Genomic DNA, 18,658 nt, shown 5'->3' on the forward strand with positions numbered 1-18,658 from the left:
AGACAATTTTTGCTCACAACTGTACTGGCGGGTGTGCATAAAACCATTCAACAAATCTAACTATGACATAGGCAGGCTTCAGTAAGTGCTCAAGGACAAAGTGGTAAGAGAATCAATTCTGACTAGAGAGAGAGGGGAGCATCAATCTCTTGAACATCAGCAAGATTTTAACAGCTGAGGTGGGGACAAAGGACGAGAGAAAAGGCATTTCAAAAAAACACCCTAAAGAAGGCAGAGATGTCTCAAGTCCTGGTGTTCTCCTCACTGTACAGAGGCTCAAGCTGGGCACACAGGAAGCAATACATAAATGCTTAGGGCAATTAAATTTACTTTCCTCCCCCGCAATAAACAACTTTTGTTTACAAAGAGAAAAAAAGTCAGGAAAGCACTTAGTATTTCTTTTCTTTCTTTCTTTCTTTTTTTTTTAACCCTTGACCAGATGTGACTGATGCACTTAGTATTTCAAACATACAAGCTTCTGAACCATTTAAGCAACTGAAACCAATTTTTTTAAGAGTCCACATGTTCTTCACAAAGTGACTTTCCTGAGGAACAAATTAGACAATTTATAAGTGACCTTTCCAGCTGATTCAAAGACCATGTGGTAATGAAAGCCAACAATCCTACGGTGCTTATTATGTGCACTGTTCTAAGCACTTTACACATACTATTTAATCTATTAAAAAAAACTTTTAAGTAGGCACTACTGTCTCCACTGAAAGAAAGAGAGAGAGGGAAAAACAAAAGGTTAAAAAAAGTGGAACCTGCTTAGCAAAGCCATGATTTGGGGCTAGGCAGTTTGGTTCTCAAGTCTGCTCTTAAACACTCGACTGCTTTTACTGAAGCAGTAATTTCTTATGAGAACCCTACCGAGCTGAGGGCATTAGCTCCTCGCTGCAGGAAACTGGAAGAAGCGGAACTTATTAGGAATATCTATAAAGGGTCAAAATGATCCTTTGTTTTATATTTTGAATGAAACGGTATTTCCCCCTACTTTCCATTCACATGATATCCTTCTCCTGAATTCCTCTCAATGAACGCCTTAATTGACATAAGTCTGCCGTTGATAAAGGACCAGTACACTATTCTATAGAAAAGTCCTTATTTGCACATCAATTCAACTTACTTTTGTCCAAAAACAAGGCCATCTGCTTCTCCAGACCCTCAGGACCCCCCCTTGTGGATTCATCTTCATATTTTAATGGGATTGGGGTGTTGGGGTCAGCTGCAGGAAGGTCGCTTTCTTTTTTAATACTGCTATCCACAGATTTTAACCCCTTTAAAAAAGGAGAAAAATTTACGAGGCACATAACGTCAACCAGAAACTAAATATAAAGCCATGAACACATTTAGGGGAATTTAAATGTTGAAAACAGACTTGAAAAGACTACATTTTACTTGAAACAGTTGGAAAAACCAATTTTCTTTATGCTTAAAGGGGAGAAAAAGAGCAGAATATCATTCAGAATAATGTTTAGACACCAGTAAACAAGCTCTATGTGCCTTTACTGAAAGTGCTACAAAATTAAGACTCACCTCCAGAACATAGCTCAGCACAAGTCTACAGCGCTCTTCTGTGTCATGGCAAACCGGGAACGTGCAACTGGGCTTCAGAAACAAACATTTAAAACGATTAATATGCTGCCCACATGACAAATTCCACAGCTCTCAGCTCCAGGGCATTATTAAAACTCTATGCATCAATAATTTCAAAATCTGCTGTGTACTCAGCTCTGTGAGGTAACTGACACCAAGGTTAATCCTGCTTTCACGCTGCAGATAGAAGCAGCCTAAGCATCCACAAAACCTTGCTAATAAGAAGATCTGCCAAAGTTACTTTAAATTCTTAGTTTTAAAGATAATTCTATTGTGACAAAAAAAGCAAGAATGTGAGTAATGCTTTGGATAAATGTATACCTAATCTAATAGGTGAGTTTAATCCCTAATTAGCACTGATACTTCATAACACACAGTTAACAATATCCACATAAGTTAACAAGTATCACCAGTGGTCTCACTGCACAATTTGTACAATTTATATGCTTAATTACGAGCAGAACCAGTTAACAACCTACATCTACTAAGTGATCTTATGTGTAAGGGCCTCTGCGAGGCATTTCACTTCCGGTGAATCCTGCAAGGCTGGAATGACTGTACTCATTGTGCATCGAGCACAGATGTTAAGTAACGTGTCCATGGACCCAGTCACTGAGCTGGAAATGTGCTGAATCCAGGCTGACTGTAGTTTCCAAAGTGCACTAATAAGGCGAAGCTAAATAGAGATGTTTATATGAAAACCAGGGCATTTTTCTGGGTGCTTCAGATATTGATAAAAAAGTGCCATCTCTGTAAAAAACTGTAAGCTAACATAGTACGACATCTCTGTCATCTACCTACTCCATCTACCTAGGGTCTGGTGTTACAGTGTAGTTCCCTAAATACACAGAACTTTTGATTTCAGTAACGTTGTTTATAATCAGAAAAGTTTTGTTTGTTTTAAATTCCACTGGTGGGGGTTGGGAGTTCAAGCTGAAAGTGCAGGAAAACTCTCAGATGGACAGTTAAGAATTTTTCCTGTAGTCATTTAATCAAGTATTTCCTTATGTGTCCTTGACATGGGAGACAGAGGAATGTCCATACGTACAGGGAGCTTCTGTTTTCATAAAGGGAAACAAACACAAACTTTAGATACAGAATATGATCTCCATGAAGGAGATAAAAATAGGGTATGCTCTGGCTAGAGTGGTCAGGGAAGATCTTCAGAAGGAGCAACATTTCCCATCAAGATTTAAGGCTTAAAAAAGGCAGCCATGAAAGCCTGGGGGACATGCGGAACACAAGCAACAGCACATGCCTCCCATGGGCATGAGCCTGACAAGCCTGAGGCAGGAAGAGGCAGTGTGGCTATGGTGAATGAGAGGGGAAAGTGAAGAGTCAAAAAGATAGGCAATGTTTTTGGGTGACAGGGGTGTCCTCTAAAAATCTATCTGGATATTAGGTTTCCATGTGAAAGTTAAACTCAGAGCTTACATTAAGACATTACCTGTATATGTGACCTGTATATTCAGTTCTAGGAATAGCCAGAATTTTTGAAGTTAACTTGGATCTGACCACAGGGAGATAGGACTGGAAAGTAATTAGGATTTAGCAAACTGAAACACAATTTTACCATCTGGAAAGAGACCAATTGGGAAAGAATAGTCAGCACCAGCCACGTCAACAGAACTTAAAGGGTAGAAGTTGTTAGAATCTATCTGACCTTGACCAGGCGAAAGATGTATCCAATGTAGCTGATAAGGCCCAGTCACTGTCAAAGTATTGTCCTGCAGCGCTGGGATAAGGCAACAGCTTCCTCACAAATGAATCAACAAACCAGCCCTGGTCTGCTCTTATCCTGTGTTCAACAAGCAATCTATACATTCAGTTTCCAGTAACCCAGACTCTGAGAATGAACACTCCAGCAAGGAGATAGGAATATACACTGGTCATTGCAAAAGAAAATCTTCTACGTAAAAATTAATATATTGATGTGTGGTTTACTCATTGTCTACCGTTGGTCTGCATGTGGATCAGTTACTCTGGGGCAATTAAAAAACAGATTTTAATATTCATAAAGCTAATGATTACTAGCCCCTGGACCATGAAAGATCTACCAATTTTTTTTTTTTTTTAAAGATTTTATTTATTTATTTGACAGACAGAGATCACAAGCAGGCAGAGAGGCAGGCAGAGAGAGAGAGAGAGGAGTTAGCAGGCTCCCCGCATAGCAGAGAGCCCCATGCGGGGCTCGATCCCAGGACCCCGGGATCATGACCCGAGCCGAAGGCAGAGGCCTTAACCCACTGAGCCATCCAGGCGCCCCTACCAAATTTTTTTTTTTAGAGATTTGAAAGAGAGGGAGAAAGAGAGCAAGGGAGAAGGAGCGAGAGCGCGTGTATGCACGAGTACACACAAATGGGAGGGGCAGAGGGAGGAGAGAGAATCTGAAGCAGACTCCACACTGAGCATGGAGCCTGACACGGGATTCGATCTCAAGACCCTGAGATTATGACCTGAACTGAAACCAGGAGTCCAACGCATAACCGACTTCACCACGCAGGCGCCCCAGTAATGCCATCTTTTGAGATGTCAGCTGTATTCAATTAATAATTGTTTTTAAACTGATAAAACTTTAATACCACTTTAATACCATTTTACCATGCTTACTCGGATTTGATGAATGGATTTGTATTTTTCTGGAACTGACAGTTCTCCAACAGACTTAATAATAGCTACTGCTTTGTTATCGTCTGAGGGATCCGAGCTGGTACTATAGGACCCATTTTCATCGCTGTCTGGCATCTCTTCCTCCTCTTCACTGTAACTTTCATCAGAATTCTCATTTAAAGGAGATTCTGAACTTTCTTCTTTTTTAGGTTCATCTAATTGAAAAAGTTCTGAAAGCATGTAATTGGCTGAAGCAATAATCTTATAAAAAAAAAAAAAGAAATACGTGTGATTGTCATCAAAACTGAACAATCTGAAGTGGAAAAAATGTTACTACGGTACTAACAAATTTTAGGAGGTCGGCAAACAGGCTGTTTCCACACTGTAATACACACAGAACTGTTCTCAAGTCAAAGTTATCAATACTGTGAAGGTTCCCCCGAAAATCTTCATGGGTTGTTTATTTCCTGCAATTATTCCATCCCCAGCCCTCTGTCTTAAAAAGAGGTGGCACGTGGAGGTACAAGTTTTCACAGAGAGTGTCATAACTAAAATATTAGCAAGACAACTCTCTATATTAACTGAGAAACCAGTTAATATAGTTCTCTTCACAAGCTATAATTTACTAAGGGTTTGATAAGCAACTAATATTTACTACATGACCTTTGGTTCCGGGGTGGGGGGGAATCCCCCACTAGCTTAATGAAGAAAAGTCCATCCTGGCATCTCTTAAAATTAGCATTTACGTATTATATCATTATTTATTCTACTCTATTATCAGTAATTATTTTTTGACCACAGACATTTAATAGTTTTAAAACCGTTTTCTAACTTTCATGTAAACTATTCAATTTCTACCAACTGCCACTATCTCATAATCAGCAATTAGGTATTTAAATCAGAAATTATTTTGTTATTTTTCTCCAAAAAGAATTTTCTCATGGTTTGGGATCTAGGATAAACTTTTATATCCAACTGGATGTGGCTACAATTAAAATTAACTTGGATCTTAACAAATTTTAACTAATTTGGTTAACTAATTGGATCTTAACAAATTTTATACCTATGTTCCTGCCTACATTCCATGCTTTTCCTAATCCAAGTGGAACACAACCAGCATTACACCAAAAAGCAGCTGTCAGGTTCAGACAACTGAGGGAAAGGGTGATGTAAAACTGTGGGGCACAGGACTGAAAGATTATTTTAAGAGATGCTTTATATACTGAGGTATGGAGTGTGAACTTTAGTTATACAACAAAGTGACAACAAGGCCCATTTGTGTAAATGGATCTTTTAAGAAATACTGTAAAATAGTTTTCCACCTTCTAGAAGTGCTAAGAGGAAAAAACAATACCACTGTTAAAATCACATGAGTTCTAAAATTATAAACAGTGTTATCTGAGAGAAATGTAATGTCAGGCAGCCACATATGAAATTTTAAATTTCTAGTGGCTAAAATATGGAAGGCAAAAGCTGGCAAAATTAATTTTAATGTATTGGTTCAGTAACACAAAATATTACCATTTCAACATGCAATATGCACACCCAACCTTCAAAATCCATGTGTATTTTACACCTGAAGCACACCTCAATTCCGATTAAGCACATTGTAAGGGCTCAACAGCCACCAGTGGTCACCGGCTAACGTAACGGATAGGGCAGTTCAGACTATGAATTAAGAAGCTTTAAGTCTAGGCAACAATCTTTCAAAATGCTAGAATATTTTAATTTTTTTTTTTTTCAGAATGCTAGAATATTTTTAAAGAGCATATAAATGTTAATCTTACTTGAGGATGTCTGCTTTTGTCCAACAACTTAACACAATTAAGAAGCAACGTTCTAATAGTCCCGTAGTGTTTCTTATTTTGATTCTTCTTCATCATCATGTTGCAAGCAACCCTAAAAAAATGTTTATATCAACTTTACACCCCATTCCTCATTCTCTGCAAGACTCAAGCATAACCATGCCCTTCTTACCTTCCAATAAAATAAAGAATATAAGAAACAATACCGTATTTTAAAATATGGTATTTACTCCCCCCTCCCAAGTTGACTTTGGTACAGCCTGTAAACATATGCACTATACTTTGCTTCTTAAGCCACAAAAACCTAAGAGGTATTTAAAAGCTTTGACCTGGAATGTGTGGCTGTGCACTTTAAAATTTTCAGTAAGACGACTTCTTCAAGCACTCACTTATATAAGAGAATAGCCACCGGCATCGTGAACGGGTTTTGGTACTTGTCTTCAGTTTCTTCACAAAGAGTAGTGAGGTCATAAAGCTTCACTATATCACTGCCACTTGCTGAAAAGGAAAACAAATTTTAGATCATCAGGACCACTCCAATCAATTATTATTGTTCATTCAAGAAGGAATTTACCTTTAAACAGCCAATAGGTATGTCCCTCTTTCGTACAGTTAGATTTTAGAAATGATAAAATATTCTGTGCAATGTCTTTTATGACTTTCGTAGAAAAGTTCGAGTTTTCCAAATTGGGAATCTCTTCGGTTTTTATCATTTCATACTTCTGTAAAACACAGAAAGAATGCAGCTTCAGAGAAAACCTAGGCAGCAACTCTTCTCTATTTTGTTTTTAAGATTTTATTTATTTTTTATTTATTTGGCAGACAGAGATCACAAGTAGGCAGAGAGGCAGGCAGAGAGAGAGAGAGAGAGGAGGAAGCAGGCTCCCTGCTAAGCGGAGAGCCCGATGCGGGGTTCAATCCCAAGACCCTGGGATCATGACTGCGCTGAAGGCATAGGCTTTAACCCACTGAGCCACGCAGGCGCCCCCCTTCTCTTATTAAGAAGGAACCAAACATATAAACCCTGCCATCAGAGATCTATGCAGCCCCAAAGAGCTTAAACCGCTGGTTTTCAATCTTTTTAGTGCTCTAACATTTCAAAGGAATCTGACCCACCTGTCAGCAATGCTGTCAGCTTACCACAGGAACAAGTCTCAAGAGAGAATCACCACCAATTTTAGGCACGATCCTGCTTCTGTTCTCATGTGGAACAGCTCATAGCATACAATTCCTTCTGTTCTACCTGGTGGTTTTCACCTGGGAGGGTGGCAGATGAAGGCAGACTTCACCCAGCTGCTTTCCCCCAGACACTAGACTCACTGGGCACGTCTCCCCAGTAGACACTACTCTTCCCTTGAGCTATGACTTGACTCCTTTCCAGAAACAGAACCAGGGACTGGAGGCAGCAACAAGAGTAGAGGCCACAGGGAAACCACTGCCACTACTTTTTTTCCACATTTTTTTTTCTCGTTTGTCTTCTGTTCACACTTCCTTAAATGTCTCTTATCGCATTTGCTGAAAACTCTAAAAAACTCCAAGTGGATTGGAAAATAAGACCAAATAGTCTCCCCTAAGGTTGGTTTTCATCCTTGTTGGTTCATAGAAAGTCCGCATCTTAATTCCTTCCTTAAAACACTCCTCTCCTGGATTTTATACTGCACTATTTCAGGTCCCCTCCCCTTTCACCCACATGGGGAAAGGCTCCAACATTTGAGCTGAATAGATTCCCACGGTGATGGCGTCCAACAGTACCCGGGGAGAGACAGCACTCAGGTTACTTCTCTATCCCCATCTTCTCCAAAGCCTGCGACATCAAAATGCTCACAGGGACATTTCAGTGCTTTCCTCAAATGGAACACATGATGAAGACAGATCACCTTCCCTGCCTAAACCATTTCCAGGTCCCCATCTCAGGCAATGATACACCGCTTTTCTAGACCCTGAGCCCTGAAATTCCCTGTAATGCTACCACCCCCTCCAGCCACAGCCTCTCATTAAATGCTGTTTAGGGTAATGGTACAAAAGTGCTTCCCAACTAACAGTGCAAATCAGAATCTACAAAGCCTTTTCCTTTTTTAATTTTCTTTGACTGATACATAGATCCCACCTATCCTGATATACTAGGAAGCCAAGCCAACTGTTTTTTTTAGAGAACAGGAGTGATTCTGATAAACACTGAAGGTTTAGAATCACTGGGTTGGAGTACAATGGTTAGAAGCACTGCCTCAGCGAGATACAGGTTCGAATACTGGCACCACCACTACTAGCAATGTACTCCTGATCTTCAAGCTACCCTCTTTATCAAAAAGGAATACTGGTATTCCAGCAGCTAAGAAGATCAAGTAAGTAATGCATGTAAAGCACTTAGCAAAGTATCTGGAACAAAACAAGCACTCCATAAGCACCAACTCCTCCTTCTTATCATTGTCAATTCTTAGTACTTCCTCTGCAGTTTAAGTCCATCAAGTTACAAAAGTAGAGCAAGGCCCTCCCCAGGCTTCTTGTCTTGGAGACCTCCATGGCATCGCCAGGCTAAGACTCCAATACAGTGAATTTCACCTCCCAGATGTAAAGCCTTCACAGATTCCAGATGACCAACTGAACTAAGCCCACACTTCCTTAGCTCAGCATCCTGGACTGAGCTATTTGACTCCATGAGCTATCCTGGACTCTGCATTATTTGACCTTGGCTTTTCTAATCTATTTGCTCTTCTGTCACATGAATCCCGTGTCCCTAGCTGCATTTGTTATCAATCCCTTCATTTACTTACACTAGTCCTCTAACATTCATCTCTTGCTTTTGGAGAAGCTATCATTCAAGATTCCATTGAGAGGCCGCTACTTCCTCAAGTCTCTACAGATTAAAACAGAAGCGATTGCACCTTCCCTGACCACCCAGCTTTCCGTGGCTGTCCTGCCCTTCTAATAGATGGTCTCCTATCTTTCTCTTTGCACCATTAATGCCCACTAGTATTTTACTTTTCTGGGTAGTGACCAAACTTTATTCTGTTTTCCCCCAACACTTATAATGAAGATAAAGTGCCTCATGACTAGAACAAGCTCATTAACAATATGCTTTGCAAGCTATCGACTTCACACATTATTGTTATAGCCTTGCCCTAAGACTGCATATCCGGAGTAGATATTCCGATACTGAACAGACACCTCTACTGTAGAAATATTTTTAGGTAATTACTATGAATGCATGGCATTAAAATCAAAGTTCTGTCCCTACAAATGTAGGTTGCAGTGTATTTATGACCTTCCTACAAATTACCTATATAACTACACTCCCGTAACATCTAGAATTCTGGTATCACCAACTCAAATGTGCAATCACTCAAATTTTCAGTTTATTCACAGCAATCTTCCTTGTTAAAAAGCCTAGTCTTTAAGGGCCTCAAGAACTTTGGTGAGGTACTCTCTGCACTGAGTTTCATTTGGGAGAAAAGTCACACCGCAGCTTACTTACCTGTACAATTCCATTTACGTGAAAACACATCACAAGTTCTGGTACGTTGCATATCAAGTTGTCCAACCAATAGTCAATCCCAGTTAGCACGTTAATTGGTTTGTTGTTGTCCCTAAAAATGCACATTTCCTGTGTTAGGCAGTTTAAGATGTTCCGCAATAAACCATCTGAGACTTATTTCCACCATTTGACCACTTTAACCTTTACTCCCCAGGTGAAAAATGCCACACGCACTTTCTGATGAAATATGCACATGTAACACACAGTTCACATGGTGTGTTCTCCACCATGTTTCCGTAAGTTCTGCTTGAGTTTCTAACTGGACTCCACAGGAGTTCTCAGTAAGAGTAGAAGGAAGTGGGAAAGCAGATTACTGTGAGCCCACTGCCTGCTCCTCACACAACCGAAGGTGAAGGACTGACCACGTGTGATAATGCCCCCACTGGAGCCCCCACTGGCCCACACACACCAACAGGCACAGCTGCAGCACCAAAGCAGCAAGTGCTCACAGTCAGCTAACAGGAAGCTGGTAAACCATCCCCTTAACTAATTAAATTCTATTATATTCTCACACATTGTGAATTCCGACACAAGATTAAGCCAGTGCAACAGATCTCTGACTCCATTCATTAAGGGCCTGAATGAAAACCCAACCTCAGGGCTTTTAGCATTTGCTGATAATAGCCCCTTCCTCACTCCTGCATGGATTTCAATTCATGGGACAAGGAGAAAGGTGAAAAACCCAGGTGATGATTAACAGATTAAGTGAAAGCAGATAAAACACTGACTCTAAAGAAATACCATTCTGGTTTACCTGAGACGTAAGCTGACTGCTGGATACCTGCCTCCTCCAAATATAGGCATGTTGGAGCCAACTAACATATGGATATCCTCAAATGTCCATAAGATATTCCGAACAAAATCATTTTTAAGACCCTTTGATTAAAAATAAAATAAGAGAGGTTACTATGTAATATACAGGAGATCCATAATTTCCCCCCCATGATTCACAGAAATTCTAGAAAAAGGAAAGACAAAGAAGACATAGTAAATTAAGGTCACAGAGCTATAAGATCACAGAGATGTTTAGAAAGTGATTTTCAGGATCAAGTGGACTTATTTTCCCTACAAGTCCTAGCTTTTAAATGACAAAGCAGTCTGGGGATCAGGTGTCCCAATTTGGACACCACAGAAAGCGTACCTGACTGTTCTCCCCGTCATTGAATAAAGTAGTCAGGTTTTGTTCTTTGGGTGCTGAGGCCACATGCCCCAGTATGTATGAGGGTTCAAGAGGCTCACTTCCCTGTGAAAAGTGCAAGGATAAGGAGTGACTCTGCTGCCGTAATTTCTCACAAATGGCCTACTTTTCTAGTATCCCCTAAACATTCAAAGCATAAACCTCAAATCTACTTTCCTGAATTTAGGGCTAATGTGCAAATCATGAACTCTCATCACCATGTGGCTTACTTCAGCTCTTAATTATCATAGCTATTCTAATAAGCTAATCACATTTAGATCTTACTCAAATAAAAAAGATTAAAGATTTTATTTTTAAGCTTTCAAAGTCTTGATTTTTTTTTTTCTTTTTTGGTTAAATCTGAATACCACTGCTATTTCAGCCCATGCCATCTCTACTGAATTAAAAAATTTCTAAGACATCTCAGGCATATTCTTTTTAATTTTCCTATATTTTTAAAAAGACTATTTTAAAGTACTCTCTACACCCAACATGGGGCTCGAACTTTCAAACCCAAGATCAAGAGTCACACACTCTACTGACTGAGCCAGTTGGGCACCCCCTGCCGTATTATTTTTGAGACATCGGTCATTAGAGCAGCCCCGAGGTCTGCCATTGTCCGACATGGGCTTCACAGAACACTAGTCCTTGGGGTACTCGGTGAAGACCTTCCAGAGGAAGTTTTGAAACCCTCTGTTCACTACGGGCTTGCTTTTGGACAGTAACAATGCTTATTACATTTTTTAAAAAGCCTCTAAAAGGTTCTGTAAGAGAAAAATCAACTTCTCCTCTGTAAAATCCAATGATCTCAAATTTATTTAATCTCAGAACACGTTTTATCCTTAATACATTCTGTGGAATATATTCTAGAAAGCACTTAAGGAGGGGAACCTTTGACAATGAGTAAACTCAGTCAGTGTACCACTCAAATTTCCAACCATCAGGGACAGTTGCCTTAAGAAACATCACTTTATGCTGTGAAGTGCGTAAACCTGGCAATTCACAGACTTGTACCCCTGGGGCTAATAATACACTATATGTTTATTTTTTAAAAAATTATTTAAAAAAAAAAAGAAACATCACCTTAAACTTTCAATCCCAAGATCAGTATGTGTGTGTGCACATGTGCACAGCTAATTCCATCCATCTCTTACTTTCCAACCTCTGCACATGCTAACAGGCTCAGCCCCTGCCTGGGAAGTGAGCAGGTCGGCTGCAAGTACAGTGGGGATGGGGGTGGCGGGAGATCTCCAGTGCTTTTGCTGTCTTGTAGTCTCCTTAAAGAGTCCCACTAGAAAGCCAAGCTTTATTATTTTATTTCTTTGTACAGACAAGGTATCAACCTGTGGACCAAATCCCCAAACTGTACTTGTGAGGTAGCAGCTTTAGTGAGTCTGGGCTCTGGGTTACAATGTTGTCAGTAAAAGTCCGCTCCAAGGCCAACCATAGACATCTACAGAAACTGTTGCTGCTTAACACAGGCCTCAAACTAGCAAGGTTAGTTTTGGGAATAAGAATTCACGAGGTAACAGAGTGCACAATAATCTCCAAATCTGACATGCAAGCAGTATAATGTTATATAAAATACTCTGTCAAAGAAGATTTCTTTTTATGGCAGGCTAGCTCTGCTTAGGACCATGCCATCGCTCTGACAAGCCCACTGCTTACAAGGCCGTTCTAGACATGTGGGTGTGCATGGATGCAGTGGAGTACTGTGTCAGAAGTCTGGAAGCTCAGGGTATAAATCCTCAGATCTCCCCAGTGGTGGGACCATGAGCAAACATCTACTCTTTGTGAACTTCAGTTTACTGACTTATAAAATGGTACTGAATACATATACAGACCCAAGGAGGAAAACAAATGTATACGTACACATATACACATACACGGCTTAAAGTACGTGGCATAAAAGGCATTATATAGACACCAGCTTACTTCCTCCACATACAATTCTACAGATTCACAAAAGCCTCCTTTAGTGCTTTTTCATAGTAAGCACTAAACAGGGTAGGAACAGAATAATAAGGCTGCAAGATGAGCAGATAGGTGGCAGGAGATTCGTATTTCTGTTATGTGGTCTTTTTGTAATACGTGGGTTTTGAAGTCAAGGAATACTAAATAAATTTTTTAAAACGCCATTAATGCAATATAATCACATACAGGGAAGTGCATAAAATGAATCATACACAGCGAAATGACTAATTACAAAGCAAATTATCCATGTGATCATCACCCCGGTCACGACACTGGACCCTGCTAGCACCCAGCACCCATGCCCCTTCGTATTCTCACAACACCCACCCCTCCTGGAGGTGAGCACTATGTGAACCTGCGTGGTAATTACTTCCTTCTTTTTCACTACAGCTTTCCTAACCTGGGAAAAAATTTAATCTCATTATATAGCTTAATAAGCTTTCTCTATCTCAAAACCTACTAAAACTAAAATCAAGTTAAATGCATTTGCCTCCTATAATCCTAGTTTGTGAGGACAGCAACAATCTGGACAAATAATGTTCAATATGTGAGAACACACAGCTAGAGGAAAAACACAATTAACCAAAGATCTTATTTTTATCTTCGACTCTGTCAATATGTTTTCCTAAAAACAGATATGCATAAATTTACATAGATTCAGTTACTTTACTCTTTGATAGACACAGTAAAGACAAAAACTAAACAAGAAATAAGAAAAAGACCAACAATACAATAGACCAAACAGATATGCTACTCTTTCTTCCTTTCTAAAAACTTTACAATATTAATGTGGGTTAAGTCTCAGACACTTCATCCAGAAAATCTTAAGGGCAATTTTAGGCTTAACAATAAAAAAATTAAGGTAAGAAGGTCAGTATTACGTTACAAACAGGCCTATGAGTCTCAGTATTTGATAGGCATTCACTGTAAGTCTAAAGCTTAAAATAGTTTCTATCACAGTATTATATAATAGTCTTATGACTTCAAGGAAATAATCAGCATTGATAAGAGGCATTAAATAGACACTAGCTTATTAAAAAGACACCACAGACCTGGTTAATGACACCTATTAAATAGACACCATAGACCAATGTGTTTACACTGGTAAGCTATTTTGAATGCCAGTAAAAATCTTTAAATACTTCAAATTAATTTTAAAAACATTATCTAGCTATTCATAATATTTTCTACAAATCCTATTTCGAAAATTTTTAATAACGTATTTTTTACTCCTATTCTTCCATTTTTAACAAGATCACTTGTTTTGTCTTCTTAAAGGAGTTTACTGAATTAACATCTAAGTACTAACTAACCTGACTGGAAGCACTGGGGTCTTCAGAAACTGAAGAAGGCATTTCAAAGGGGGCGGGCCACGAAGCCCCATCCGAATCATTTGTCTGATCTGAACTGGATGATTCCTGCTGTTCTGCAGCAGATGGGACAGGCTGAGCGGCTCCATCACCATTGATACTGGCCAAACCAGAAACAAAAACATCACATTGTTACTAAAGTTAACTTTATGTGACAGTCCACCAGTTTTTTAAAACTAAATTCCATATCAACTATAAATCTTATTTTAAAAAGGAACAGAAGACATTGAAATATCAATAGTTACACAACTTACTTTTACTAGCTTAAATTTCAATTTCAGAATAGAATTTCATCTTCCTAAAGATAAAAAATAAACAAGTAGCCAAGTACCTGTAATATAAAAACTTGGAAAGAATAGCTTTCTGATACCAGTGTTCTTTGCTTTTCTTCTTCCTCTGCCACTTCTGGTCAATGAGTCTTTGATAAAACTCTTTCAGCCATGTCCAATCACCAGTCTGAGTAACAAAAGAAAATGATAAATACAACAAACCTGTAATCAAAACATTTGTTACCCTCTCCTCTTTTACAAAAAATGCTCTATTTTAAAAATACTATTTCATAAACACATACTCAAACACTATCATGCTTGACTTAATCCCTTTCACCTCTTTGGGGAAATCTGTCTTCCTCTTCTCCTTGAGCCAGGCTAAGAGAAGTGGTTTTTCTTTCTAACATGTTCCTTGGCACCTGGAAGAAGCCCCAATATGCCTATCATATTGAAATTATCTGTGTTTATAACGCCAAAACTATAAGCTGCCAGGAAAGAAGGACTTGTTATTTACTCATTGTCACATCCTAAGAGCTTGACCAGTGACAAGCATACATACACTGTGACCTGCCAACACTCCCCAGTGAGAGTACAGAAATGGAGAGTAAGCCTTGAGACACTGAAACGTAGTTGTTAACACTTTTCAAAAAAGTATCACCAACACACGGTGGGGAGGGGAGTGGGGAAGTCATTTACCAAAATGCAGTTTGAGAAGTTCTGCTTTAAGTGAACCAATTAATACTAATAACCATGTATTCACAGGAATTATTTCTAACATCTTTCACATTTTCTGGCAGTTATGTTTCAAGAGAATCTCTTTAATGGAGACACCGAAGAATTTTTCAAAAAAGTCAGCAATCCCCTAAGATTTCTGATTTTTCACAACTTTCTCCATTGGTTTCATCCTTTTCTTTGCAAGAATCCTGGCTGTTGGTTAGAAATAAGTTTCTTCCCTACTCACTCTGTTTTCTATTTTTTTTTAATTAAAACTTCTTTATATTCCTGAGCCATCTAATTTCTCAGTTGCTGAACTGCTGAACCACGTTTCCGCTTCAGTCTTTCTTTGAAATGATATTTCTAGTCCCCTTAAGTTGTTAAAATAGTGCTTAAATGGTTGTGTTTCCACCAAAAGTTAGTACCTGAGATGATCTCATGAAGAGTTCCTGAATGTCTAACTCATCAAGTAAGAGAGTCCTTCCTATGCGGTGGACGGCCATGCTTACATGGGACTTGCTGTAGGGAATCTTCAGGAGCTTTTTTATGTTCTTTAAAAAATTAAGAGGAAAACCAGTTTAAAAAGACCTTTTTAGTGTCACCCGAACTCTTTCAAATTTTAACTTCATTCAATTTTAAAGCATAAGAAACTTTATTTTCCTAAGGTTATATAAACTACCGTACACAAAGAGCTAAACACAAACACATGGAGGACAAAACTTTAAAACCAGAATCACCTACACTTTAGCAGTCATCCTATTTTAATGTAAATGGTGGACACACATTTATTTTTACACTATGGAATTTCCTAAAAAGTTAAGTGTGTACAGGTCATTTTTGCACTGACCCAGGCTTTTAGCATATCAGATATCTAAAACTGACCCAACTAAGGAGCAAAAGATTTTGCCTTAAGTATCATTTCTAATTCTCAATTGGAAACATTATATAAATCATCCCAAACCTTTCAATGACTTGTAATTGCTATTATTAAAAAACAACCACCAATATTAATTACTATCACTGCCTGTGTTTTGGGTGTCACTCCTTCCTTTTTGAAAGGAGATGTGGAAGAGTGTTACTTTATAGCACAAAAGGTATTCGATAATCAGACAGTTGAATCTTATTTCATCAGCAATTTTTTAAGACTCCAGAACAGAGAATGTTATAAATCCCTAACATAAACACCCCAATTACATTCTCCAATAAGCACACTTACTTCAGAGTCAGAGACAACGTCCACATCGTTTCCCACAGAATCAATAAAGTCGTATGCCATACCAAAGCTAATGAAGGGAACAAAGGCCACAAAGGTCATGCTCATAATGAAACAAGTAGAGTTTATGAATACACTATTCCATCAGCTCCAGGATACCCATTTTCCACATTCTTACATCTCTGCAATCAATATGCCTATCAACAATAGAGTTGAATTTTTTCTTTCTTCATGGTACAAAAATTTAAATCAATCACATCTTTAATTTGATAAAACATAGTAATAATCATTAGACGCAATTAATAGGAAGCATCTAGAATTTAAAAATTAACAATTACTTTCTTTTTTTGTAATTACAAATCCCCCCCAAAAAATCTCCAAGAGAAACCAGTTTAAGATATTACACTTTTTAGGTGAAGAGATAAGAAAAATAAAAGCAGAAACATTTATCAGGATTTTAGTCTCTAGGACTGTGCTGCTAGTTCATATACTACACTTTTAGGGAAAAAAAAAAAGAACATGACCTCAATTCAGCCTGAAGGAAAAAAGAAAAAAAATGTTGTGTCAGGTGCCACGTGAGGCATGTCTACAATCTCTAAGCCTGAAAAGTGGCTGATGTCACCATTTTCCAGTCAGTAAATGGCAGAGGATTAGAACATTTACCTAGGGCTGCCTCACTTCAAAGCATGCTCTGATGATTGCCCACGCAGGCTAAGCAAGTTACTTAGCTTTTCTAAGTCTCAGTTCTCCCACATGGAAAATTAGTTAACAGAACCTAACTCAAAGGGTTGTTGTGAGAAGTCAATGAGATAAACATATAAAGTACTTGGCACACGTTTGCACAAATGTAACAATGTAACTAAAATTTAAATGACTTTACAATATTTAATTTAGTTGACTGATAACTGATTAAGCCATTCTTCTAAAAGAAAGTATCTTCTAAAAGAAAATATCTGGACTATCTCCAACTTTTTGCTAGTATAACTAATGCTACAAACAACATTATGCAAATATGATTTTTACCTTTGGAAGCATTAGGAGAATGTCTAAGCTACTAACTCATTAGCTTTTAACCTATTTATGGCTCTTGCTAGGTTATGTGGACATATTTTAGGTTCAGTCATACAGAGGGAAAAAAAGAGTATCCTACACATTAAATCGTCTACAAGATTATGAATGTTAGTATATGTTTCTCTCTAAGAACCCAGGCCACTCTCTCACACTTAAATACCACCAGCAGAACTTCCAGCAACTGTCTCAGCAAGTGTCCGAGTCAAGGGTGGTATAAGTCACTGAAAAATGTTCGGTTTTTGTATCAGGCTTTTTCAGATGAAATCATCCACCACCATTTAATGAAAAACTCTACAGGGCAGATTCCATAGTGTTAAGGTTCTCCTCCTCCTGTGCCACCCTGATTCTTTGTATTCATATACTCAAAAGATACCGATTGGCTAAAAACTGAATGATACCCGGATTGAATTTAAATGGTCAAAACTCAGGCTGCAGACCTGAAAGAAGCACATGCACCTGACGTCTTCACATGAGAATACAATCCCACTGTGGGGGGAAGGGACTTTGAAAGTCAACCTTTTTCTCAAGAGAAATCTCACCAAGATGGTGAGCATCACAACTTAAACCGAAAAAGCAAACATCAGAGTCTGGGGGCTGGCAGGGAGGCTGTCGCGAGTCAGGAAAAAATGTCACTGATGGGTATTTACCTTGAAAATGGCTTGCTCTTCTTACTATTGCCAAGAATGGTAGTTCCTGCCGGCCCTAGTTTGGCACTCTCTCTTAACCAGTTGGCAGGTGGGAGTTTCAAGTCTGTTTTCTCTTCAAGGCGTGCAAATGCTGTTCGAGGAGGGGCAGAAGAGTATTTCACCACAGCTCGGCTCTTCACTTCATTGCCTCCAAGAAATAAAGCTGATCCCTAATTAACACATTGAACGAAACTTTAATAACACTGCTAGAAATGTAAAATACCACCTTTATAAAAAGAAAAAAAAAACCCACATCAGGCTTCACAGGAATATATGCCACACCCTTCCAACAGCAATAAACGCAAGCATATACTGTCACATTTACTTAGCTCTTTTTCACACACGTTCAAAGAAAAACACGAGTCAGGAAGCGCAATGTTTATGGTGATCAGCTAAGACAGTGGACAAGCAGAAGCCAAGGACAGTCAATAGAATCCCCAAATGCAAAATTTGGTAAAAGCCTCTGTTTGTTATTAAAGATGAACTATTTTAATTTCAGTAACATACCATTTAGAATGTCTTTTGTGGTAGGATATCTGCGGCGGTTTTGTTTTTAAGCAACCTCTACGCCCATCGTGCGGCTTGAACTCACGACCAGGAATCCCTCGTTCCACTAACTCAGCCAGCCCGGCGCCTCTCGG

At 38.8% G+C, this 18,658-nt stretch overlaps 1 protein-coding gene across 2 annotated transcripts in view; it reads right to left on the reverse strand.

Moving 5' to 3' along the window:
* EDRF1 (erythroid differentiation regulatory factor 1) overlaps positions 1–18,658 on the reverse strand; it is a 42,596-nt gene that overhangs the window by 23,066 nt on the left and 872 nt on the right. The window contains exons 2-15 of one of the 2 annotated variants that reach the window (XM_059172878.1): positions 17,979–18,187; positions 16,264–16,330; positions 15,473–15,598; positions 14,396–14,520; positions 14,008–14,164; positions 10,685–10,786; positions 10,298–10,419; positions 9,484–9,595; positions 6,586–6,733; positions 6,401–6,509; positions 5,994–6,105; positions 4,207–4,467; positions 1,537–1,608; positions 1,127–1,277 (exon numbers count right to left, since the gene is read on the reverse strand). In XM_059172878.1, coding sequence (XP_059028861.1) covers positions 1,127–1,277; positions 1,537–1,608; positions 4,207–4,467; positions 5,994–6,105; positions 6,401–6,509; positions 6,586–6,733; positions 9,484–9,595; positions 10,298–10,419; positions 10,685–10,786; positions 14,008–14,164; positions 14,396–14,520; positions 15,473–15,598; positions 16,264–16,330; positions 17,979–18,187 — 1,873 coding nt within the window. The remainder of the gene's footprint in view (positions 1–1,126; positions 1,278–1,536; positions 1,609–4,206; positions 4,468–5,993; positions 6,106–6,400; positions 6,510–6,585; positions 6,734–9,483; positions 9,596–10,297; positions 10,420–10,684; positions 10,787–14,007; positions 14,165–14,395; positions 14,521–15,472; positions 15,599–16,263; positions 16,331–17,978; positions 18,188–18,658) is intronic. The other variant, XM_059172879.1, reaches the window with a different exon arrangement.

Source organism: Mustela lutreola, chromosome 4 (assembly GCF_030435805.1).
Source record: "Mustela lutreola isolate mMusLut2 chromosome 4, mMusLut2.pri, whole genome shotgun sequence".
Lineage (NCBI taxonomy): Eukaryota > Metazoa > Chordata > Mammalia > Carnivora > Mustelidae > Mustela > Mustela lutreola.